Source organism: Lepisosteus platostomus, chromosome 2 (assembly GCF_059453375.1).
Source record: "Lepisosteus platostomus isolate fLepPlt1 chromosome 2, fLepPlt1.hap1, whole genome shotgun sequence".
Lineage (NCBI taxonomy): Eukaryota > Metazoa > Chordata > Actinopteri > Semionotiformes > Lepisosteidae > Lepisosteus > Lepisosteus platostomus.
Window position 1 is genome coordinate 64,763,389 of NC_142612.1, and position 27,545 is coordinate 64,790,933.

The 27,545-nt window shown below is 39.1% G+C and overlaps 1 protein-coding gene across 2 annotated transcripts in view; it reads right to left on the reverse strand.

Moving 5' to 3' along the window:
- Nucleotides 1–26,990, reverse strand: part of dner (delta/notch-like EGF repeat containing) — a 70,578-nt gene extending 43,588 nt beyond the window's left edge. Inside the window, exon 1 of one of the 2 annotated variants that reach the window (XM_088613029.1) lies at nt 26,594–26,990. In XM_088613029.1, the coding sequence (XP_088469155.1) occupies nt 26,594–26,794 (201 nt within the window). In that variant the 5' untranslated portion in view covers nt 26,795–26,990. The remainder of the gene's footprint in view (nt 1–26,593) is intronic. The other variant, XM_088613018.1, reaches the window with a different exon arrangement.
- Nucleotides 26,991–27,545: the final 555 nt, after the last annotated feature.

Sequence of the window (27,545 nt, forward strand, 5' to 3'; positions counted from 1 at the left end):
GATCTCTGACATAGCTCTAATGGTGAATTCCAAGACACTGAATTCCCACAGTCCTCAGGTGAGAAATAAGTGATTTTTGGCCTTTGCTCCAGCATATAAAACGGGACAGTAAACCAAAGTAAAAATTAAAGTGTTGGAAACTGCTATAAAGCACAGTAAACCCATGGCCATGCTGCAAAACAGAAGCAGATACAGTGAAACATGATAAAAACTGCAGGAAGCATACTAAAGCAAAAGAGGTGTGAGGTATACTGTATATTACAGGCAAAGCCACTGGAATACTTTCACAAGGGCTATTTTAGTGTCAGGGCATAGCGCCGGATCACAAGAACGAATCTGAAAGAGACAAGTTCAGCTCGGTTCACTGGCGAGAGCTTGTCTCAGGAAAGTGAATGTACTGCAGCAGTTGTTGCACACTGCCGGCTTTGGCCAGACTTCCAGACTTTAAACTTCATTCTGTTTGATCACCTTGAGACATTGACACATGTACAAACGCAGTAACTATTGTTCATTTTACTCATGCTGGCTTGCTGAACTACTCAGCCTTCCTTGCTCAGTAGCTGACTCATAGATTTCACTGTAATTGTGGCAAAATAATAATAATAATAATAATAATAATAATAATAATAATAATAATAATAATAATAATTTTAACTGCTTCTTCCAATACAGGTTTACAAGGGAGCCAGAGCCTAACCCAGCAAGCAACATCGCAAAGCAGGATACACCCAGAAACAAAGAAAGATATGCACACGCTCATCCATAGGGTCAATTTTCCCCAAAGCCAATTAACCAAGCTGTATGTTTTTGGAAACCAGAGCACCCACAAGAAACCCATGTGAACACAGGGAGAACATACAAACTAAACACAGATAGCTCCCCTGGCTTGGAATTGAACCCATTGCCCCAACTGTGCGAGGCATCAATGCTAACCCCTGCTTTTAATTTCAGTGAATGTTTCATGTTGCATATTGCCTATCAGTACCCTCCATCTCTCCTGTTACTCATTGCACCAAGACTAAAACTGTGACCAAATCTGTGTGATACTCTTAACAACACAGCTGGAAACATTCAAAATAGTTGAAGTCAAGTCTCTTAAAATATGTTTAAGTGTCACAAACACAGTCACTGCTGCCCACCCCTCTAACCATTTTTGAAATGGTGTCTGTGCTGGTAAAATCTCCTGGGAAGAATACAAGGAAATTACATTTAAGTAGAAATTACCTTTGATGGTTATTCTGTTGCTTTTTTTATAGTCTTTATTAACTCTTCAAATGACAATCGATGCAACACTATTACTGCTAAAAAATGTTCCAACATAGCAATGTTACATACAGTACCTTTATATTACTGTTACAGTATGCTAAACTCAAGGTTTGTCTTAAGGACAAAAGATTTTTATACACCACAAATATAAGGGATAAAATAGATTTTTTTGTATGGAACCTCTGGTCCACTAAAAACATGTTAAGTGCTTTTAAAAATCCATAGATCCAGGTGAAGACCTCTCTGGATGCTAGTACAAATCATGGTACAGCTTTAAAACATGAGCTCTTACATTTACTGTAAAATCTACCACCAGTTGCTAGGATCGATGAGTGTTTAAACAGCTTTAAAGAAGTAGCACTGAAAAACAAACATCCTCTGAATTAATTTGTGAAATCTCTTGTGTCAGATTCAGAGGTCTGATACATATGCCTCCATCTGCATTGCTGTGTTTACAAACAAGTTTTTGAAAAGAGAGATTACACGCAAATCTCTGCAGAACTATAGGAGCAAAATGTAACTCAAAAGAATTTTCATTGATCTTTCATTTTCTATTATTGTATTTAATAAGTCAGAAAACGACACAGTTTCTGGGAAAGGAGACAAATTCAATGCAGTCATTCATGCCTATGCAAGAGAACACAGTCAAACGAATAAGAGAGGAATAATTTATTTTGTGGAGGAAATAAGGAATATTAAATCAATTATGTCTCCCACTGATTAGGCAGGGATGGTTGTAATGTAGTGATGGTATGTTTCACAATGTGAACAACTGCAAAATTAACCTCTTGAAAGGAAGGGATGCATTCAGCTGGGTTAATAAGATGAACAAAATGCAATGCGCTCTGGCTACGAACATCTGTTCAGAGCCTGGGTGTCCCAGAAAGCCTTTTACATCAAAATGCAAATAAGTGGGCAGGAGAACATCACAGCTATTGTGGTACAGTATTTAGGAAGAAGACTAGCTATTTCCTTTCTGTCATTTTCATTTCTAAAATTCTTTTCTTCTATTGTGTGTCTTCTGCTTTGTTTTGTGGTGTGTTGCACTGCGTGTTCTTGAATTTAGGTGTGGAGAGGAGGAAATGGCAGAACAGCTAACTAATGTTAATCATCACATATAATTTCAGATACACTAGGAATGCATGAACATTTGATATTTGACAAAGCCCACTTACAGTATATGGCATAAGGTGTTATGATTTTTTTCTAAGTCTAACATGATCCCAAGGTATAATGTTATCTTGAATGGCACTCAATGACACACATTTGTTGTTGTTTTTTTTGTTTCTCCAATAAAACCATCATCATCTTTGGGACTTTAGTGCCAAGGTAAATTAATTCACCAGAAGTGAGAGGAGCGCATGCTCTCAAGTGCATAAAGTGCATGGAATACGTCCCTGTTATGAGAAGCAGTGCCTAACTGTGATCCCTCATGAGGGGACCTAGACCACAGTACACAGTATGGCTGCTTTATTAAAAGACAACAAGCAACATGATGTTTGAGACTGGGAATTCTCTTTTTAGTATTCTCAACAAATGTGACTTCCACTATTCCCTGCATAATCTGAAGAATATGCATTAGATGTTGGATGATTAATAAGAAACAACATCAACAATAAATAGCACATACTACATGGGACTTTAAAGGTACTTTAAGGTGTCTCCCTGCGCCGTGCATTTGAAATTGCTTCCTACATTTTAGTCTCTGTTTAGCTTTTATGGGTTGACAGGACTGGATGCCCACAATGCACTGCTGCATTTGTTGTCTAATACATAGGTAATGGCACAAGCACTGCTGATTGAAATCCAAGTCGAGCTTCCAGCTGCAGTTGTCTAACACCTTTCACGTACTGCGGCAACATGTAATTCATACTTGCCATCAGCTGAATCAAATTGTTTTTGGAATATCTCTGTATGGTGTGATCTGAGATTATTCTCCTATGGTGATGATCAGGATGTGTACCCCTTTTTTGACAGTCATTATTCACAACAAAGCAAAAAAACACCATCTACAAATTCAACATAATTTCATCATGGGGCAATTATCTTCTCTGTGCGTCTTTGACAAACTACGTGGAAAGAAAATGCTTTTTAAGAGCATTACATTTCAAACGAGCTGTAACTATGAAATGGAGTGCAAAGGAGTTCTACTGTAGTTAGGAAGCCTTTCTGATTTTAGCCATGCACTGTAAAGAAGTGGCACAGTTGTATCATTATTATGATATTATGATATAACTTATAATACTGCAGAATAATGGGCAATATATGGACATATTCACTAAAGTCAAAAAAGATGTTCTGTTTTTGAAGGTTTAATCATAATTTTAAAAAAATGTTTTTAACTTCTGATTATAAATAAAACATCATAAAACAAAACTGTTTAAGCCAGAACAAACAGTTTATTTTTATTTCTGAAAATAAACTCTTGACATTGACGGTGCTGTAACACAAAATGACACGCTTCAAATTGAATCTAAACTACGATGTGACACATTGAGGCTTTGAGACACGGCAAGGAGTTCCCAGTACTTCTGGGCTTCAGTTCTATCAAGCTCCAGGATAAATAAAAACAGAGAAGAATGAGGACAGAGGTGGAATCAGCTGCACAAAAATAATTGTCCCCCCACCAAGAAATCATATTCTATTCCATATCATTAAACCCTTGGAATATGATCCACAGAGATTATTTTTATTAATTCATCCCACTGCGTAGCTCACTGAGAGACACGATTTGCGCAAGAGTATATAATATTCAAGAACTATTATATCAAGGTACTATGCCATGGTGATTAGAACATGGTACAGTACCACGCAGGTTTTGACTGGTGAACCTGGATCCTTTGGGGTTTCTAAACCCTCCTATTCCGATTTCAAACATCTCTTCTGCTTTACAGGAGGATAGGGTAACAGTACTATAGTATCCTTTCTTTCAAATTAGCAGAAAATAAATGAATCTTGACAAGGGTGAAGTACCCATCTGGTTAGATTTTACCCCCCTTAAAGTCCTACACCTCACAACAACTAGGAATTAAATCACAGACCCTGCAAGCATGAGGCAGTAGTGATGGCCACCACATCAGAGTCCTATATCCTTCAAGGTGCATTTGCTATGTCACTACACTGGATGATGAGTAAACCATGATGTACTATTGTAAATGTTTTTTAGAAACCTTTGTAGCGTGTAAAAATCCCATGGGTGAAGACAAGATGGAGATTCTTGTCTGAACCACATTCCCCTAAGAGCAATGAGGAATGTATTATCATCATTGGTCACCTCACCAATTTAAGAAACAACTGACTATCACTTGAACAATCATTTTCCTCCGATAGGTACAGTATTTGGTGGTAATCAAAGAATCGTAGCATTTACCATGGTCCAGTGTACCAAAACTGTGTTGGCATAATCCACAGCAGGAGTAAAATGAAAAACAGTAAAAATTCCCAAACAAACTTTCAAGAAGTTGCAGAAAAGCAGGTGGCCATCTTGCTTCCTACAAAAAACGTCCACATCCTTATAACTAAGGTAATTCAGTCCCTTACTGATTTATTATACAGCACGATCCCCGCACACTCCCTGATACATCAATGGATGCTATCACCTGTCACTTAATGATAATAAATGGTGAGATAGGAAATCTGGTGTGAAACACTTGCTGTCAATCATCTGCCCAATTTTAAAACCATCCATTTCATTTATTGGTTGTATTTCAGTAGGGTGGGGATATAATTCCCAAACACTCGTGAAAGACGATTTGAAAGATTTCTGCTATATTTCCTAATTGTGGGTTCTCCAGTCCACGAAGGAGCAGATGTTAAAGATGCTCTGTGATTAAGCTCTTAAACGCCAACAAGGAATCTGCATTTATACGTTCTTCCAATCAGCAAAACTAAATGAGAACTGGGGCTACTTATTTTTGGATCTTTTTTATTTCCCTTGTGTAAGAATGGGAGATAGAATTGAATTCTAATTAACACAACAACCTACTTTCAACTTAGAAGTATCAGTTAAAATGAAATGTCCCTTTATAAAAAATAGGTAGGGAACAATTCTAACAATAATGTTAAAAAAATAGAAACAGAACCTGTGTTTTCCATATCTTTTAAAAAATATTTCAGTGCCAAGACTTTGCTGTTTTTATAGGGGCCTTATGGAACTAAGATATTATATAAAGTTACTATATAAATTAAAAGTTAAATCCACAATTAACTGATTAAATTAAAGTAGAACCAGGATATCTGCAAAATACATGTGAACATTAGAAAAATTTAAAATTTATGAATTAAAATTATGAAAAAAAAATGAAATGGAGTGCAGAATATATCACTAGCTTGACTGTAGATCTTTCTAAATACACATACTGAAAATGTTCAAATGTATTCATACCCTGTTAATTACTAAAAATAAATGTTTGTAAATTTAATCCTTTAATGTTTTTATTTTCACATTAGTCATATGAGAGAAAAATCAGCCTTTAGAAGGCATGGGAAATAACTTTGACTGTCACTAGGAATTAAAGAAGGTTGAACACATAAGCAAAATTCTTAGCACCTCATCACAGGGCAAGTCATAGAAGTGTACAAGATCTGAGGTAAAAGATTATCAACCTCAACAACTCCATTGACAGATATAAAAAAATCCACAAGAATCCACCTTCATCAGCATGCACAAGGATAATGAGATCATTTCCACCCAACCAGGACACAAGATTGACTCCAAGATTACCATTCATGTTTAATCTCATGAATCTGGGGTCAGCAGATGAGCCCTATGATAACATGAACACAAAAGACACAAAACTGCCAAACTCCAAAGTCAAAGGAATCCAAAGGACGTATTTGGATTAAACATAAATTGCATGTTTGGTCAGGCTCTTCAGGAGTATGATAATAAAGGAGAAGCACATGTAGAAAAAGAATGCCATTCATTCTGTGAAGCAGAGCAATGCATCTTCCCTGCTTTAGAACTGCTTTGGATCTTGTTTTGCCTTGGTGTTTGTCACAAAAGCATTCTTTCCGGACCCTATGCAGACGACACAATCCGGGGTATAGTGAGGAAAACACGGGGAAAAAAGCATACGGGAGTCGGGAATGAAAACAGGGGGCGTGTCCATGGTGCGCAGGTGTTCTGGGGGGTGAGTCCAGGGCAAACAATCCAAATTAGAGTCCAATGGGAAATCCAAGAGGAAGGCAAAAGGTCCAAAGCCGGGCGGTCCAACCGAGACGAGGCAAACAAGATTAAAAACCATAGCGGTATCAGGTGGAGAGTCGGGGGGAAAAAGGTGGAAAGGGAGTTCGAACAGAGTGCGCGTCTGGCTCTTATAGGGAGGCAGGAACCGGGAGCAGGTGCACAAAATCAACTCAAAAGTGAAAGAGCCAGAGTGCCCTTAAGGGGGAGGGACTACAATCGTGACAGTGTTTACCTCAATACTTCAGTAAAAAAAATATGCTTTCTGTTGTGTTGCATTGTAACAATGCAAAGCAAAAAGCATCAAACGTCATGACGAAAAGAACAGGAGAACATAAAAATCAGTCCCTGATGACTTATCAGTATCCTGTAGAACATTTACGGTATGATCTGAAAAAACAGACCACAATAGCAAGTCCCACATCCTGGAGGTATTAATAATATAATACGTTTAGAAATATACTGTATGTAACAGTTTTGACCATGTATCTGAAATTAGAGAATCCTGCTCCAATAAATAAATGCATACTGACAAACAACCAAATTAAATTAAACTCCATCATACTCTACATATAAATGTATACAGTACATGTGATACAGTATATACTTGTGTAAGAGTATATGGATTTTTTGCCTTTTTGTGTTGCTTTTCAAAACATCTCCATCTGAAAGGCAGTGTAATTTTGTCAGATGTCTATCAGACCTTTGCATCTGAAATAACCTCAAATAAATTACACTTTTTCCAGCAAGAGGATTCACACTTTCACTTCTTTAGTGCACTCTATGAGAGCATCTGAGTTAACCTTTTACATTATCTATTTCAGCACATCAAAGCATCCATTTGCCTTAGCACGCTTCAGAGATCCCTGCCCTTTGCTGTGATCCGCAGCATTAAAAGACGTCATCCTTTCCAAAGCATTGCATCTCCTGCATGTGCGCTACATTTACACTCAACATGTTTTTGACAAGGGATAAAGAGAACTCCTGTTTGTCTCCGTCCATTTAAACCTTACTGGAATAACAGTTTAACCCCTGTTTATTACTGAGGATGAAACTTGTTTCTGGAGGTAAGCGCCTACTTAAATAAAAAATAAAATTTTCTTCATGAAAGAAGCAGTGAAAAGTAAAATTCTACATTTTACGCAGTGTGGATATTGGCAATGGAACAAAGGAATTTCTCAGCTGTCTCTCTTGGGCGATACTGCTGCCACAGTCTGCCTGTCCTGTTTTCATAATGGCTTCCAGCTTTGCTGTCCTGGATGCTATCTTCCAAATTCCTGCTTCCCATAAAGATTCAAGGGACCTGCTGCTGTCCAGCTTCCTCGTAAGTGATTTGACTTATCTGACCCTGTCGACCTATGCCTATCGGCTTTGGGCAATGGATATCATTCCGCCCAGGAGTCTGTGCCCTAACAATTATGTGCCAATTTTCTCCAGTGTGATCAGTGAATTTTTCACCATCACCGCTCTGTGTGTGGACAAGTACATTGCAGCCTGTTGGCCTCTGCACTGTCTCTCAATCTGCAACCCTGAAAGGCATTCTTGCCCTATAGTTACTTAAAAATCTGCCACGATGCTCCCATGCACTTCCTGAATGGTCCTTTCAATACAGATAAAGCCGTAGACTTCACAGATTCTCTGACATGTCAGTTCCCCCCATGAAGGAAGGGATTTTAGATATTTCTTCGATGTTGTTGTTTCAGTTTTTCAAGAGGCTGTTTCATCGGTCTCGACTTCCATTGCAGTGGGCTGACAATAATTTTCTCCTATTTCTCCCACTGCACGATTTGCATGGAGGCATGCCAGACATCTCCAAAGGTCAGAGCTTGGGAATCTGTGCTTCTGCATGGCCTGCAGCTCCTGCTTTACGTCCTCTCGGTGGCTAACTACAGAACATTGTCTTCCGCAACCTGTCAAACGAGAGGACCGCTGTGAGAGGCCTCGCTTATCTTCATTTGATCGGCGTCTCTCTTTCCAGTCCTGCCGCGCCGCGTTGCCTCTGCCCCATCATCTTCGGACTCCGAGACAAAGAGCTTTATCAGGAGCAGACTGCGAAGCCCAAATCAAGTCGTGCTCCTAGCAGATGCCACCGAGTCTGAGACACACGCCAGTTAAGCAGAGAAGACAACAAAACCGGCTGTCAAAGTCATCTTATATTATCTTTTCAGAGGCTCTGAGGCCTCTGACAGCTCACCTTTGGGGATTTTGGAGATTGTATTTCAGGCCATTAATGGTTTAGCTGGCTGTGGGAGTTCCTTGGTTTTCTTCGGCTATTTCTAAACAAAACATCACTATTTCACTACAATTTATTTAACACTTTTCAAGGCATTATTTGATCAGTTGTGCTGAGTGATAGAAAGAACATAAACATTAACATAAAAACCTTAATTAGACTGATTAAATCTGTTTGTCAGTGTAAGAAATATTTTAAAGCATGCTGCAAAAAACAAAATGTTAATAATTTTGACTTAATAAATACAGATTTGTCTAAACCGTTTTGTTCCAGCTATTTTGAATGATATACGTCTATAATAGCAAAAAAATGATTGTCAAAATTCCAAGCTGTGCAGTTATCTCTCCATCAGAACTTGAATTATGGGACTCTACTTGATCTTAGCTTTTGTGGCAATTTAATTTGAAAGAATAAACTTGGAAAAAAACTATACAGTATTATTATGTAATTTATTGTGTAAGGGCATCATTTTTCTACATCATCCAAGATTTGAGCTTCCTAAAATTATTCCAGTTCTCCCTCTTCTCAGCTGATTGCAATAATTAAATTAATCTGAGAGCTTCAAGGAAGCAATTTTTATTATTTCATTTGCTTAGTGGATGCTGCTGTCTAGAGTGACTTACAGTGTTTACAAAGTGTATCATTAAGTGTGGGTACAAAGGAAACAATGGAAATGATTACAACTAAGTAAAGTATTAATAAAATGATCACAAAGACAAGACCATTATACTGGTAATGCAAGTAATTCAATTGGTCCGAACTCCACTGTGAAACATTAATATGTGTTTGGTATTAGACTCTTTGACTGCTTGATACTTACAGTACCCATGAGTGGCTGTTTGCAACAAACAAGTACAAGGACCTACAGGTGGCTGTATTAGGATAGGAACTGATCTATTGTACTTGACCCTCGCTTTAGAATGGATTACCTTTTGTTTTTTGTTTTTTACAGTTCATTTAAGACTCTTAATTATTGAACCACGTGTATAAGTTGTGGGCTGGCGCAGTGGTAAGGACTGCTGCCTTGCAGTACTGGGGCCTTGGGTTTAATTCTTGGGGGGCTAACTACATGGAGCTTGTATGTGCCCCCTATTTTAATATGGGTTTCCTCCTGTGCTCCAGTTTCATGCCACAGTCCAAAAACATATTGTTAGGTTAATTGGTTTATGGGAAAATTGGTCCTAGTTTGTGTGTGTCTGTGTCTGCCCTGCATTGGACCGGCTTCCCATCCAGGGTGTATCCTGCCTTGCACCTGTTGTTTGCTTGGCTTCCCTGTGACCCTGTACTGGATAAAGCAGTTAGAAAATGGATGGATGGATTATTTGTCCCAGGTGGTTAAAAAATATGACTCCTCAAAACATGTTCTGAGCTAGCAACAAGAAAATCAAGCCTCAAGTGTAGAGTTGTTCATAGAGAGACAGATGGTGCCTGCTATAAAATTGTTCAAAATATATGGAATATGTGGGCACTGTTTTTCTCTGAGCTAAATTCAGAAACCATTTTTCATCCTAGGATGCAATAAAAAGTCAAATTTACTGTGTTGTCTTAAAGACACCTGATGCATCCCGCCTGTTTTTGGCTGGAAACAGTTAGGCCAATAAAATAATAACAAAATGACAGTGATGTTAAAAGATAATCATTTTTCAGGGATAATTATTCTTACTCAACTCTGCCTTAAGAAATATTTTTGTTATATAATCTACTCTTCAGAACAGTGAGCAATAATTGCTACAAACTCGTTTTAACCTGCTTTGTGAATCCACTTTATTTTAAAAATATTTTACTTTATAAAATATTAACGAAGCTTTCATTTTACAACTGAAAACATGTAAGACAAGCACTAAACAAAACCCCAAGGAGCCCAAAAACAAAACTTAACAAAAAACAATATTTTACACACTTCTCTGGGAAATCTAAGGTACTGCAAAAGACTATAGGCACAATAGAAAACACCAAATTTATACAACTAAATGTGTTTCCAAAGTGATGTTATTTTTATTTGTAACCTGCATGGACATCCAGACAATGACTACATGACACGATCTGTGGTAAGACAGGATCTGAATCTATTTTACTATAGTTACATCATTCCCTTTTCTCTTTAGGTTTGGTTTACAGTATTTTCATTGTCGTTTATTTTGAAAATAAGACTTCATACTTCACGGATATCCTTTTTAGCCCTTATCAAAACTGACTGTTGCTACTAGAGCTAAAAAAAATAAAAAGAGTTTTTGGTCAATTATATTTAAAATTATTCAAAATTTTTAAGTTGCGTTGATAGTTGAAATAATTTTGATTTCAGTGATATTTTGTTCGATTACAATTGCAATTACAATTACTCTGCAGTAATTACAGTGACATTGAAATGTAACAACTAGATTTATTGTATATGTATTGCTCCAGATAGTCAGGCATTAACCACAGTTATTGTTCAGGAAAAATGTACATTTATACTGTAGTTTAATCAGACAAAATGGGATTTAGAACACCAACAACTCCTCCTGTGCTATCCCTTCTACTGTGTGAAGCAGTAGGCAGGTTTGCAGAACGGTTAGACTGTTTTACTGCAGCGCTTTTGCTGGGTCTTCAAGTTACCCTAGCCTTAACCCCCACTCTAACTTTGTGGGATTCAGTATACCCTTTACTCCTGTGCTTGACTTCACCTTGACATCATCATGGGAAACGTTCACAGGGGTCAAAGTTGTGAAAAAGTGTTTGGCACAGCAATAGGTCAGTAGGTCAACTCAATAACTAGCACTTCAAAGATGATGGTTATTCCGATGCTTATTTCTTTACTAATATTTGGGCAGCGGGTCTGAACAGACATGAAAAAGCAGGGGAGGATCAGTTTAGGAAGTTGAAATGTCTGACATGGATCTCCATCGATCTTTCTTCACTGCCAACAAAAACACTTTCCCTATAGTCCCTTACCTCTGCAAGGAAGTGCAAACACTACACTTACTGGATGTGTAGAAGCAGAGCGTTGAATAGGCCAGCACTAAACCTTTTATCATCAAACCTTGGGCTCCTCAGCACTGATCACTAGAGAAGCAATCCATCAAAGTACATGTCTACACATACACATACTGTACATGCCTTCACCATATAAAAAACTAAAAACTGGAAGAGAAGAGGTAAACAGGTAAACCATGACTTAATGTCAATGATTTGAAGAGACCTTAAAAATAAATTGCTGCATTGTAACCTATGAGGACCAGGATGTGGGATTGGACCCCACTGGGGTTAGAGACACCAAAGACATAACACATTACTGATATCAAAATGCTAAAACAAAATATAATGAAACAACCACAGGTATCGTGCATATCTTTCACCATTGGCAGTGCAGACCAAGTTCAGAAAAAGCTGATCTAAATAAAGCAAGAGAAGTGAAGGCTCAGGGTCAGCAGCCATAGCCTCTTCAACCACTTGGATGGGTAAATACTATACAGTACATACTGTAGGCAATCACTACACAACCTCCCAGCTGCAGACGGATTGAACTTCTCATAGTTTCACTGCAGAATACGAGGCTCAGTCTTTTTCCAACTAGAATTCTTCGCGTAGAATGAGATGTGATTATGGAAATAGCTATTGCAACACTGCATGGTAACAGAATGCAAGATTAAACAGGATACCAACATGATAAACGTCATAAATATCACTTAGTTTGAAGCTGCTGCTTTTAACCTTTAAAAGTTCTATGACGGAATGGCAGATCGCTGCCCACTAATCTAGAATGTATTTTTCCGAGTCAGATCAGATAAAGGAATAAAAGATCTGACTCCCAGACAGCACTGTTAGTCATCAGTATAACACTCCAGTTACTAACTCTTTAAACACACGCAGGATGTTGCGGAGTTGTGAAGTTGCCGCAATGAGCATTGCCCAGAACAACCAATAAGCCCACTTGTGCACAATTAATTGTCATGAATACACTTTAATGAATGCATCTACTTAACAAACTCTCCAAATATAAGAATGCACTGTGCACTGTGGTGGAAACTGCGATTTATAAGGCATGCAACACTTCTAATTAAGAATCTCTGAGGACAAGAGAATTATACATATATCAAGTTACTGGAAAGTTTTGCTTTATGCCTGAATGAACTGGGATGGTTGAAATGTGTTTTTGCAAGGCTCCAACTCTTATGAATGTCAAAGCTATTCTTGTTTTGAATTTTGAATGCATGCCATACAGTATATACAGTATTATACTGTCTACGTATAATCACTTACTGTTTAGAATTTCTATATAATTTCTATTATATGTTACATGAATTCTGCTTATAGGAAAAACAGTGGCTTACTTTAATGAGTGCATATTTGTATAGAAACACATCTATTCTTCTCAATGAAATGTTTAAATTTTTTAAGAAATATAATAATACAGCAAAACTCATGCTTTATGTGTCTTCACGGATAGCTTCTGGGGGTGCATGTGTTAGGAGATAGGGAAGCAATTTAAATTATTTGCTGGCTGTACATGATATTTCAATAGCCAAGAAAAGAGAAGATAACCCTTTCCTATTGTCAGTGCTAAAGCGTTCTTGAAAAGCTTTAATTTTCCTCCACAAAGCATAGTTTCCCTTCAGCCATCTTTCCTTCCTGCAGACACCTCATAATTGGCGAGCTGGGACTAACACGCAGTTTGAGATGTTGGCACACTCTCTGTGGGTAAAACATTAATGCTATAAACCAGCTCCCCTTCCTTTCTTCTTATTGACTGTGTGTCAATTAAAATGATGGACCAGTTCGTATGTGACCCTGTTTTCCTCAGAGTACTCTAGGTGAGGATGTAATACATATAAAAACCCTCATGTCCTACCTCATGGAATACAGTATGGGCTTATTAAAATTTCTTCAGTAAAAAAATTCCACAGAATATTTGGAGGCATTATATACCATACGTTTTTTGTACATATAGTTATACACATCTCATTTTTTCTTCTTTTTGCAAAGAAAACCCAGCTGCATGTGATTTTTTAATTATACTGTTTTGCAAACTGTTCTAACAACATTTCCTTGGGGAATAGACAGATATTTTAACTCTTACATGTCCATGCCTTCTTGGTTACCTCTTAAAATCGAAACATTCCTGGCTTTAAAACCTTTAAATACTATACCAATATTCTTCGGACTAAAATCCTACAGTACAGCTGAGATCCAGCAAGGTCAATTACCAAGTCACTTCTAAAACTCGAATTAATTCTGAAGATATTTTACAACCAGTCCATTGTAAGAAACACAGTTTGTTGGCTGTATCTTTCATAGGCCACAACACAAAATGGCTTATTTTTTGCCAGCATTGGTAATTAGTAAGGTCTTCAAAACACAGAGAAGAATCATGCAAGTTACGGGCGTGTTTTTAGTTTGTCCCAACCAGCTCCTTCATTAACTACTGATACTGTTCAATCAAAAGCCAGAAAGCTAGGTCATATCAGGGGAAATAGGTCTTAGGAATATGGATTACATTATTTACTTTAAAATCGCATGGTGTTGCTCAGATTTGTGCATTAAATCAACGTGGGTGCACCGTGTGAAAATTTCAACATGTGATGCTCCACTTGTAACATTAATGTTGAGTGCTAGGTAATGCTAACGATATTCTAGATGAGAACAGGAATCGCAAGTGTTAAGATTTAAATATAAGCTTATTATAGGCAGCCAGCATGGTCAATTTTCAGATTTGTAAACATTAACCTTCACAAAAAAGCAGTTCCAAATAAGAAAAGAATCACACCCTGCAAGCCTTTCCCATGGCACCACATAATTAAAGCTCTCTCACACAACACAGATTAGGAATATTAAAGTGTTGTCATGTGCTAAACAATCATTTATCCACCTGCAAAATGTTAAGGTCACATTGACACAGAGAGGAATTTCCTGCAAGCCTCATCTTTGTTTCCCAGAGGCAGGTACTGTAAACAGAAAAATAAAGCTGTTCCCAGCTGGAACAAAAAGCCCTTAAACTAAAGCGTTTTACTAAAACTAAAGAAGATAAGACTCCCATTGTGCAGCACCTCCATTCATTCTAGCAGATGAAGAGCCACAGGATCTTCAGTGAGCCACCACCAGCTGTTGGGTCAGATAATAAAACTAAACACATAATAATTGCTTACACTTATATAGCGCTTTTCTGGACACTCCACTCAAGCGCTTTACAGGTAATGGGGACCCCCCTCCACCACCACCAATGTGCAGCCCCCACCTGGAGGATGCAACGGCAGCCATAGTGTGCCAGAACGCTCACCACACATCAGCTATCAGTGGGGAGGAGAGCAGAGTAATGTAGCCAACTCATAGATGGGGATTATTAGGAGGCCATGATTGGCAAGGGCCAATGGGAAATTTGGCCAGGATGCCGGGGTTACACCCCTACTCTTTTTGAGAAACGCCCTGGGATTTTTAATTACCACAGAGAGTCAGGACCTCGGTTTTATGTCTCATCCGAAGGACGACGCCTGTTTACAGTATAGTGTCCCCATCACTATACTGGGGCATTAGGACCCACATGGCTTCAGTGGGTTACCAGTTGTGAGTTGCAGGGCGATATGGCTGCTACATACTGTAGCATTCCTGTTACATCGCTATTTGCACAAGAGCAGAAGATCAAACTGCTATGTGACCGTAGTTATCTCAGCATACATCCTGCATTTTGATAATGTGCTAATAAATTTTACTACAGTTACAAGATACCCAACAAAGCCCCTTTTGAATGTTTCTTAATTAAAAGGTAAAGTGAAGGAATGAAACCCCATTGATAAATACAATATGCATGTTCTTTATCTTTCAAAGCTGGGTTGTATTTATTGATTTTCATTCACCCAGGTGCATGCTTTTCTCAGGCCTCTTCTCATGGCAAGACTTTTCTTTTATCTGAAATAGAAATGTGTTTTTCGGAAGTTGTTTTGTGTCCGGACCGTAGGCGAGATTGCAGTTCCATACTGTTGGCCTGGAAAAGGTTAGAAGAAAGGAGGAAAGTGCAGCATGAGAGCGCACAGCCAGCAAGTGGGAGGAGGGTATTCAGGAAAGGAAGACAAAAGGAGCCGAGGAATGGACTCACTCCAGCTGGGAGCGTGACTTATGCAGCACTTGAAACCCGGCTCTGCAGGGGCGGCGCCACTGAAGCTATTATGAGAGACACAACACAGCCGAAAACACCAACTAGAAAGAGGATGTGTTTGTCTCACAAAAACAACTCGTGTTTGAATTTAAAATGGAAATCCATTTTCGTGACATTGTGGCAGAAGCGAATCGTGAGCAATTAAATGAAGTTATACACCTACCTGACAATTGTCACTTTTTTTTTTAAATAAGTGGGAAGCTGTTTTAAAATCTAATATCTTCCTTCCTGTTTGACAGAGAACATGTCTAGACTAGAGGACCCACTGAATACTTAATGGACTACCCATATTTCTTACTATTTCATATCCATATCAAGCAACCAAGGTTTTCAGCAGAGCGGTGATTTATTCTAAGCTATTAGAGGTACAAATTAGAAAGAAAATGCGGTCCACGCGTAGATAAACAACATCTGTGTAAAGCAGGGGTCTTCAACCCTGGTCCTCAAGAGCCTCAGTCCAGTTTGTCAAGGGGGCCTCTAGCCCTGATTCTGCAGAGCCCAAGTCTACCAAGTTTTATGGGTGATCTTTAAATTCTAAATTTCTAAAGACCTGGAGTGATTGAACAGTGTTCACCTAAACAGTTGATGTGTTTAAATATGTCATTTTAAGATCATTTGGAACAAACATCCGAATATCATTCAGCCCTTAAGGACCAAGAAGATCCTTCTTTGAAACATTATTTGCTTAATTAATCAACTGATTAAACAAGTGTTCCTAATCTTTAAACGACCCGGGAAAATAACTGGATTGGGGCTCTGAAGGACCCGGGTTGGAGACCCTGATCCAAAGCATGGTTAAAAGACTCTCTGTTAGTAAAAGCAATGATTGCAACGAGATGGTAAGTTAAAATAATGTAACAGAATGCTGCAAGGGCTGGACTACTGTAGGTACTACTGTATTGTATTGTAAAACCATCGACCCCATATGTAAATCCTTTCAAACTCCTTAAATATTTAAGATACATTTTATGAAAAGGGAAACCTAGCTAAATCATCAGGCAAGGCCACAAGTGGCAGACTATCAGTTGTCCCTCAAAAAGCACGTGATCCCAGATTCGAACATACTCTACATTCCATCTCTCCATATGAAAACATTACATGGAGGCTTAGGGTTCAAATAAAGCAAATTTATTTTTAAAAAAAATTCTGACAGAAATGGGAACTGCCTGTGTAAGGACATCTGTTTAGCAAAGGATTCTCAGACTGTATGAAGATTTACATTTTTGATGATTATATGTTCATTGTTGTCATGCTCAATCTCTTCTTAAAATTCTCTGTATTAATATACATGTCAATAAAATCAGAACAAGATTCTCTAATTATAGTAGGTTTTGTATTCTAAGCTCACTCCGTGTGTTTTATTGTGTTTTATCCAGGTGGCTTAGGTTCCTGCAAGCTTCTTGCGACACACATTTTTCCTCATTAGCAGTCTCCTCTGCCAACAGCTGTCCTTGCCAGACAGGCTGGTGACCAGCTAGAGACAGTGTCAGACAGAGCCTTGATTTCCCTGACAGCTGAGCAATCCTGGGCAAGATGAGACCCAGGAGCAGCAATGACCAAGCTGCTTTTCCAGCTGTCTGTCGGCCTCACAGGCTCTGTACCAGACTCCTCTCTTTCACCAATCAATTGTGGGCTCCATCTAGAACGAGAACAAGTCACTAAAAGAGAATGAATCAATGTATCTGTGAACCCTGAATCAGGGATTTTGTCATCATATTCCCACCCTGAAGTTTCCTGTCTTGAATTAAATTGTTAATGTGCTCATAATTGTATCATTATGTCTGGGCTCATCTTTTTTTCTTCCCATATCTCTCTCCTCTCCTTCTCTTAATCATGGCTGGAATTCATTCAGTGATATACAGTGGGTAGCAGGAGGTGGAGGCACTGCTGCTTGGTTGCTAAGAAACAAGCTCTACAAGAACAGCGAAGGACAAAAGTACAGAGTGTGATGGCAGAACATGTCTGTTAATACATTTTAATCTAGTGGAGACAAAAATGTGCTGTTGTTTTAATACAAAAAGCTGTTTCTAGTTCGATACATCCAATTCGTACACCGTAGATGCGATAGCATGAAAAGGTAGGAAGCTAAATAAAGACAGTATAAGACAACTTTGCAAAGTTTAGAGGAGAGAAAGGAGAAATACTAACTTATTAAGATTTGGCTTGCTATACCGAATTATTGTTTAGAACAAAAAGCTCCTGAAAGCTCATGAGGATGCTAATTTACTTATTGTTTGCTACAAGAATAATTATTCATCTGAAAAATGAAATAAAAAAATGGTATCAGTACTCATAACTGCCAGAGAGACAGTTACACTATAACACTTATCGTACAGATAGCATGTGAACAGTGCTTTTTTAGCTTTGATTACAACAGTTTCTGTAACACATAGACTGATTCATTCTTGACTCAACTTTTACATTCTCTGGGTACCTCTGACGCCTCTGAGAAAACCAGAATTAGTTTTTCTGACCATCTGTATCTCAATATGTAAAATTAACATGGTTCAATGGTTCAATAGCTTCGGTCTTTCTGCACTGTCTGCTCACAATTGTGTAAAAAGACATGAGATTCACATATGCTTAAGAACCAAAAGAAATCATTGCTTCTCAGAGGTTATTTTTTTCAACTGCTTTTGTTGCATTTCAGACTTCAGTCTTCTGATATAATAAGTGTTCAAGACTTTTGAACCACTATAAATATATAACAGACATTAGAACTGTATCCTGAATATAAATAGCTATTCTAAAATGCGTGGCTTACCTTAAATCCCCTGATTACATAAGCAAAGAGTATAATATATAGGTAATGAAAATATATCCTGTACCAAGGGAAAATCATGCATCTAACCACAGGCAAGTTAGCCTCTAAGGAACATTACAGATGTTGCCTTTTCAGATTTCTATTGTGTTTAAGCACTGTGTATACGGAATGCACAAGTTTTTTTTTATTTCTCCATGCAGGCTCTATTTCACATCCAGTAAATAAAAGCACTGTATTTGTTCAAGATGTCACCATCTACCAAAAGTAAAGCCTTCGCAGTTTTTCAAATAACCATAAAAAGAAACAAATTGCCAAGCATTTATGAAGATAAATACATAACACATACTGTAAGACACAAAAGGGGTCCCAAATATTTTTAAAGTTGTGATGTACATTATAACCGGACGCGGAATGAACTTACATATAAATAATCAGTCAAAAGTCGTTAGGAGGTATGAGCGAATATACTGTCCTCTGGTTAAGTTTGATGTCACAGGTCAATGTGGCTAGACAATCCTGTTTTGTCCGAGAACTTTCCCCATCAATCTGCCTAGTTTTGTTATAGTCATGACTAAAGTGTTCAGAAAAGCACTGATATTGCTATCATGGTTGATACTGCCAAGAAAAACTCCAAAATGCAATTTCTCTTCCTAACAACGTGTATACATTGAATAATAAAAGAATAAAACAGATCTAAAACAGATCTGTGAGTGACACAGTGGTTAGCATTGCTGCCTTGCAATTCTGGACCTGGGGTGCTCTCTGCATGGAGTTTGGATGTTGTTACTGTGTTTGTATGGGTTTACTCCAGTTTGCTCCCACAGCCGAAAGACATACTGGTAGGTTAATTGGTTTCTGGGAAAATTGGCCCTGATAAGAGTTTGTGTGTGTAGACACTGTGATGGTCTGGTATCCTGCCCAAGGTGGGGCTGTTCCCCCCCAGTGTTGTGCCTGTTGCTTGCCAGGATAGACTTTGGCTCCCCCATGACCTTGAGGTGGATGACACTGTTAGAAAGTGGATGGATGGATAGATTAAACAGATTTGGTATATCAAGCACGTATCAAACTATTTTCTTCCACAGATTCAACTACCTCAACTACCTGAGGATGAGAGGCAGCTCAATGAGAAATTCATCTTGTTGGTTTTTCGTCAGCTCGTCACAGGAGTGGGGCTGGCGTACTCTCAGCACGTTAAAATGAAGGAGCATGGCTACTGCTTTCTGATGAGTGTAAAAACAGGACACCTTGTGTGCGTCGGCGTTCTAACTGCCTGGGGCCATGAGAGATGTGTGACAGATGGACAGTGCAAGGCTGGCCGCTCTGGAGGTCAGAAACATTGTTTTCTACGTTGGCGTTGAAATTTTCACTCTTTCTAGATATGTCCTTTTTGGAACTGCTTTCCAAACACACCTTTTATGGTAAGAAAGGCAACCTATTAACGTTGCGTTTATGGGTGTAAAAGCACATAGGAAAAATTCTGTGGTTTTGGAGCTGTGGAATGAGGGAACATGGTGTCTCACTGCTCGCTCTCCAGATGGCCGCCTGTGATAAACTTATTTCAGAACCACACTGAACTGCAATGTGACTTCTTGCGTCCCCACATGCTCAATGAAGAGGCAGTTCATTTCGCCAACATTAATGTGGCATCGCTTTTTAAGGCTAGGTGGGTGTCCTAATCATACAGTATCCTGATAGAAAAGTAAAACAAATGAAAAATAGGATCCCCAGTAGTGTAATTCCACCTCTTTCCAACCCTATGATGACACTTTTTCCAGACATATAATCAGGGCCGGTACTTTGGGTCGATCTCCAATTTAAGAATAAAATACAAAGGTTCTTTGGCACCTCAGCTCTTTATCAGGCGTAATTATGTCTGTTATTTCACTCAATGTGGAATAAAGGAGTATTTGAATTAAAAAGAACTGAAATTTACATTTCAATTGAATTCAAGTAAGTTAATTTTGCTTCAAACTGCAATGATAAATGGGCATCACTGAATTTTTAATAAAAAATTCTAGTCTAATAACTAGAATTAAAGCACAATATCATTATAATTTGCAACAAACAAGGTTACCACACTATTAAATGTTTTTTTACCAGGATCATTTACTATGAACATGACAACAGGATTATCACCTTATAACCTGCTCTTATTAAATCTCAGAAGAAACCCTGCAGCATGTTCTCATTAGATCTCAGATGCCAAGCAAAGCTGGGGCAGGTTAGTATTGAACTCATAGACCTCTTGTCACGATTATAGTCCCCCCTCCTTAAGGGTGCTCCAGCCCCTTTTACCTAGCCCACCTTAAAAGCCAGGCGCTGACGCTCATCCGGGCTCTGCATCTGATTTCCATATCGTGCGAGTCCGGGACCAGGAAGCGCCTGGTCCCGTTAAGGTTTTAACCTCGGTTCCCGTTCCTGTTCCCTGTCCGCCGGTTCCGACCCGGTTCATGGTTTTTAATTCCTTGTCTTGATGGATCTCCTGGCTTTGGACTTACTCGTGTGTTTTTGGATTCCCTCTTTGGATTACTCTTTTGGATCGTTTGCCTCGGCCACACCTCCCCCGTGCACCAGCGCACCTTGGACACGCCCCCTTGTCTTCAGCCCCGTTTTCCTGCATGACGTTTCCCCAGTGTTTCCCCACTCCGTCGGACTGTGTCGTCCGCATAGGGTCCGGAAAGAACTGTGTCGTTACACCTCTAAGGAAAACTAGATTGTGGCTTTAGTTGGTGTTAGTATACCAAATCATGGCCCCAGTATGGTGGCAGGGAACACCAGCATAAAACAAGACAACACCACTAAAGCAAGGTGCTGTGTTTTCACACAGAGGCAGAAGCTTCAACAGAGGGAAGCAGTCTGGGACGAACAGAGAAGCTTGATTATTTTCACTCTACTTTTCCATCACAACCCATCCTTCCATTTCCTTTTCTAACCGTTTAATCCAATTCAGGGGTCACGGGGAAGCTAGATCCTATCCCAGAAAGCAACAGGCGCAAGGCAGGATGCACCCAGGACGGGATGCCAGTCTATCACAGGGCAGACACACACGCACGCACGCACGCACGCACGCACGCACACCAGGGCCAATTTTCCCAGAAGCCAATTGACCTGCTGGTACGGAATCCAACATAGCAACTAAACAAGACATTTGTTAAAACAGTAGTTTTATGTTTAACTAGGGCACTTAACAGAGACAGAAGACGACCCTGTTTAAGAATACTGCAAGTCAGCCTAAGGGGTGGCGGGACCATCATGATGTGGTCATTTCAGTGGATTCATAGTATTTTATGTGTCTTCTTACTGCTGCTTTGCAATGTTCCAGACGCACAGTTTCTAAGAGGTGAACAGCTTCAGTTTTGATGGGCAATGAAGTGAGAATGACAGTAGGGGATAAATTGAAACCCATCATATGCATCCATGTATCATGTGATTCTTCTACGTTAATGGTAATCCAGTGTTTTTCAGCAGTTACTCTAAACTAAAATGAACCTTTTTGTATCTTAATATTGCTGGTTTTCATTATCTGGAATTGTACACATTACCACTAAAAGCTGTGAATACTAGTACGGATATTCACATTTCAGACGGTACAGACGTCTACTTGAAAAAAAGAAAGAGATTATAAATTGAGAGTTGAACATTTAATGAAATTACTAGATTAAACAGATACACTACAGGATAAAGGGAATCCTTTAACCAATACGTAATGATTTGAACCTGTAGATTTTCGTTATTCCAAGAGCATGCCATGGAACAGTGCTGTACAGTACAGCATATATTCGTCAGCTCCAAATCTCAAAAGATCTCAGTCCTTTTCCAATTATGACAGGAATTCATGATTTCATTATTGCTCCTGACAGTAAAAAATGTGCCTATCTGCACAAATCAAAGCACTGTTAACAGATACAAAGTGGTAATACTTCATTTGTGGTTATCTCAATGTGTTACAGTAGCTCACCTTAATTTTACAGTTGTTTTCTTTAGAGCTACACTAGAAGCAAAATACTGCTCAATAAACACATATTGTATATATAATTAAAACACAGAATGCTGTGCTTTACTTCAGTTCCTGAAACACTGAAGCAAACGCATTTTAACCCACCCTCATCTAGTAAACCATTCGCATTCTGGGTCAAGCAGAGCACTGTTTTACATTTCATCATATTACTTCAGGGTCTGGTTTCTTGGGTCAAGAGCACAATTTACAAACATCGCTTCCTTTCCCTCTGCCTCAAATTCAGTCACCAGTTCCAGACAAAAACATGAGCCTCCATTAAAAATACAAGCTGCTGTGTCTGTAAAACAAGTTTATGACTTTGCATCATAACAACATCAGAACATGACAGATGCAAAATCTTTAAAAAAAATCAATAAAAAGGTTTAATTTAAGAATGCTATTACAAAACGATTTATGTAATACTACATGTACAAACCTTTTTTAAGTAAAAAATGTATTAACAAAATATATTTAGCTGGAAAAAAGACTATAGTATGTGTATGTGTATTCTATTAAAATCACTCAGTTGCATCAATGTATTATTGTTTGAAACATGTTTTCTGATGTTCGCTTACTTCTTTCAGTGCTTTCCTATGTTTACAAATATAGGAATCAGTTGAGTACCACTGTGTGTAATTTCTTAACGAAATCAACACTTCATTCTGATGGTCCCAGCTGTTATCCACCTCTTTTCATTCTAATGTGCAGAAAATAGCTTCCTTGTGCCTCTCTAGACAGATTTCCAGCTGTACCACATCACTGAATCTGCGTTGTTGAAGGCTGTCATTAATTGGCTACTCACTACTGACCATGACATCTCTGAGTCAAAATCTATTGTTGTCATGGACTGTTCTCAATCACTTTCTCAGATATAAGTCTTCTCAGCATAGGATATGTATGGATAAAACCTTTTGGGTTCAAATAAACCATCACTTTTCGAAGGACATGGCCTACACAGAACCATTTTGCCTATAGTGTTGTCCCAGGTCCTATTCTGAACAATATCTTTTGACCCTTTATATCATCCTACAAGTATTTGACATCAAGGCAGACATTCAGGATTCCTCCTAATTGTCGCTATGTTGTCTCTGCAATCTCTATTTGGCAGATAAATGTGTGCTGTAGTCCCTGCACGTTTGTCAGCTGATGCAAGTAAAACTACTTCGGAATAATGCCCGGTGTTGAGCTCTGCAGTTGCGTTAAGTGTCAGCAGACATCCTCACTCACCATTTTCTACAAAGTGGAGTACATACACAGGCACCTGTTTGTGATGTGGGACAATGGTTTGATTCCTTGATTTTGTAGCACTGTCCACATCTGTAGATTATGACTGGCACCAAAGTGGGATGCTTATTGCTTTTTGTGTTGGCCAGGTGTAGATTGGGATATTGAGGCACTTGTTAATTACTTCACAGTAGGTCTGACCAGTGGAAAGAATAGGTGTCCACATTTGTAGCCCCTCTCCTGGCCTTAGCAACCCTGGGAACACCTGAGGGACAATTTGTGAAGGGCCCCTCCACCAGAACTTTCTGGTGGTGAAAACCTCCACTCAAAATAACAAGAGGCCATTTCTGTGGGCTTGGTCACCATTCAGGACATCATAAGTATCCTAACCAACCTATTAGCTGGGGGAATGTTTGGATCATCAGCTTGGACACTTGCCCACAGTTTGTCCAACTTCATTACTTGATCAGATAGACAGAGCAATAATGATATCAAACTTGTCCAGATTGAGGTCTGTATTCCCCAAATCAATGGGAGTGTTGAACAGTTCAGAATAGCCTTCAAAAGTGGCATGCAGGCTCATTAGGCCTAGTGCTGTCATTTCAACTCAGGACAAACATTGCTGTACCAGCAGTGTGACATGCCACACAAGCACTGGAGTCTCAGCAATGTTTTGATGGGACTGCTATAGAAGACAGTGCCCAGCCCTGGCCCCATACACTGAAGCCAACAGCTGATGAAGCAACTAGATGACAAGGCGCTCCATGTGAAGCCACCTGCATAGTAGGCTCAGGATACCATTAACCACAAATCTGGGATTGTTCAAAGTTATAATGCATTAAACTCTATTGTGACCATTAAACGATCTCTAAATTCATGTGCTTTAAAATTGTCAGTAGAATCTCCACAGCATACGTAAATAATACAAAGTGCACTTTGCAATTATGCATCTTAATCCATCACATCAGTTGAGAAAGAGTCTCCTTAAGAATTTTGCAAATTGAGTGTATACTGGCCCACTGATTACTGTCATAATCAGGGCTTCTCTATCCAAAGGGATAACACCACCTTCCTGATCTATAAATAACCTATTTTATAGGACATTGTAGACAATGGTGGCAACATGAAATCAAAATTTGATCCACTCATAAACTGCCAATTAAAAATTTGGTATTTTGTTACTATTATATTCTGTCTTTTCACAAAGCCCAAAAATATGTAAGCTAACACCGAGACCTTATCTTTGCAATACCAAAGCAAAACAGCTTTACAGACATCGACTGGTATCATCCTTTTACTGCTTTTTCTTCAGAGGTGTAACCTATCCTAAAAAAGTGTGGTTTTGATCACACTACCCACATTAATGTCACCAAAATACACATAGCATTTTCTGAAACTATGCATGTCTCCTGTGGGATTCATGAAAATTTCTTTGAAGCCCATAGTAGTAGACTACGATACAGAGGAAGTACATTGTATAGCCTGGAACAATGCAGAGCAGGTGCAGAGTTGTAATCCAGTCAACATTATTATCCTCAAATTCTTGCAATCCTCAACCAATTAGCTTCTAGCCTGTCTCTGCCACACTGGTAACTGTTGTGCAAGCTCAGATGGCGACATACGTACAGTACTGTTCAACAGCCGTTCACAGGATGCAGATATGGAGATTGCTCTCTATCAAACTAACAAAAAAAAAAACACGTGCCTTCCACCACCACAGAAAAAGTAAAATCTACAGTAGCTAATGAACGGTAATGAGTTTCATTGTGACTCTGACTTCTTAAAAAAAAAAAGCCCAAACAGCTCGGAAATGCAATCTCAACGAGGCGTATCGTAGAATGCAAGAGGGCAGCTTACAGTTATTTTGGAAGGATCCAGTGAAACAGATCCTGAATACCTCTCAGCACGAAGTGGACATTTTCCAGGCTTTCATTAGCAAATCAGCCTAAAGTTTAAGATTAAATACATGGCCTGTAGTAATTGCTTGATTTGCTGAGTTCTGAAGAGACTTATTTATTTTTCTGCCAGTGGAAACAGATAATATGGCAGTGTCAGAGGTTGACCCCTCAAGTCAAATTATAAAAGGGCTCTTAGACAAAATACTCTAATCACTTGTAGGTTCCAGATTAAACACCGTTTGGCACAATTGACCAGATTTTAACTTGATGTGTCTAGTGCAGTCCCGTCTATAATTCAGTTTCACATTATCAGCACAATTTTCAAAAAAGGCAAAATAGGAACTAGGTCTAACTAACTAAACTCAAAATTTATTTTTTCACTATTTCTTTAATTTACTGTACTTACTGCTCACCATATTGATGGTTGCACATTTTATGTTAACACTCTGGAACTGGAATTTCAGACTCAAAACAGGTTTTAGATACTGCTTTGTGACCTATTTTGTACGTACAGCATTGACTCTTTAAAAATAATGCTGATATTGAAAAAGATAAGAATTAATATTCCCAGAGCCTCTAAGGGAAACGTTTTTTTTTTAAAACAGGCGTCAACTAAATGTTGCTGTGTAGTACTTTCACAAAAATGACACCTCCAGTTTCCTTAGCGTTCACAGTGCTGTAACAGTAGCTCCTTACCAGCAGCCCTGCGATCACAGTTGGTTTGCCAGAGTAACGGCATTTTAATATTTAAAGATCTAATTGACGGCACATGCACACATCAAGCATAACAGCAACCGAGAGGAAAGTGAAGAGCAGACATTAAGTTTTCTTTTGTTTAATGCAAGCCAAGGCCTGTTTGTGAAAACTGTACAGACACTGATAACAAAACCCCCACCTTACCTCACAGTTCTGCCCAGTAAACCCTGGGCTACAGGTGCAGTTGTAAGCCTGAATCTCCGGTGAAGTTCCGGCCGAGGGGACGCAGGTGGCGTTGTTCAGACATGGCTTGCCCTCACAGGGGTCTGGAGGCAGGGTGGCCAGGGGCTTGGACAGGCAGTAGCTGATACCAAGGAGAACGAGGAGCTGCAGTAGGGATGGCATGCTGACACTGCTCGAGACGACCTAGCCCTCACTGCTGCGGATCTCTTGCTGCTGCTGCTGCTGCTGATGCTGCTGTTACTGTTTCTGTCTGTAGCGCTCTGCCGCCTGTGACGCTGAGAGGACAGCAGATCAAGTGAGCTGGGCTGCACAGCGCTGATAAGCAAACTGGCTGGCTGAGTGGCTGAAGGAGGAGGCAGGCTCCAGCTCACTTTCATAAACTGATTCACAGTGACGACAGGTGACGACAGTCTTAAGCCTTTAGGGATACAACCTACTTATACACACACAGCCACAAAAGCAGGAAGAGCTAATTTAGCACGCATCATTCATAACTAAATGTCCTCTTTTTCCCCCTGTCTTTTTTACTGAAGGGGCAAGGATCCTGTGGGCAAAACAGATTGTCTGGACTTCTCTAATCCAGATCAGCTTTTTGAAATGAGATTAAAACCATTTACTCATTATTAGATTGTATGGCATAGGCATGGCTGATCACACATTCCTTTGTCAGTTAGAGCACACCCGAAGGTTTAAGAAGGTGGAATTTTAAAGACTGCAGTCTGCTTGGTAATATCCCAGGAAGAGGAGGTATACAACAATGACTAATCTGTATCATTTCAATCCCAGACTCCTACAATCTACTGCCTGTCATGAACACATTTCCATGAGTCAGGTGAAAGCTGAGCATCATTGCAAGACCTTAAGGAGCAGAATCGCAATGAATAACAAACAAATGCAAAATTACAGCTCAGGT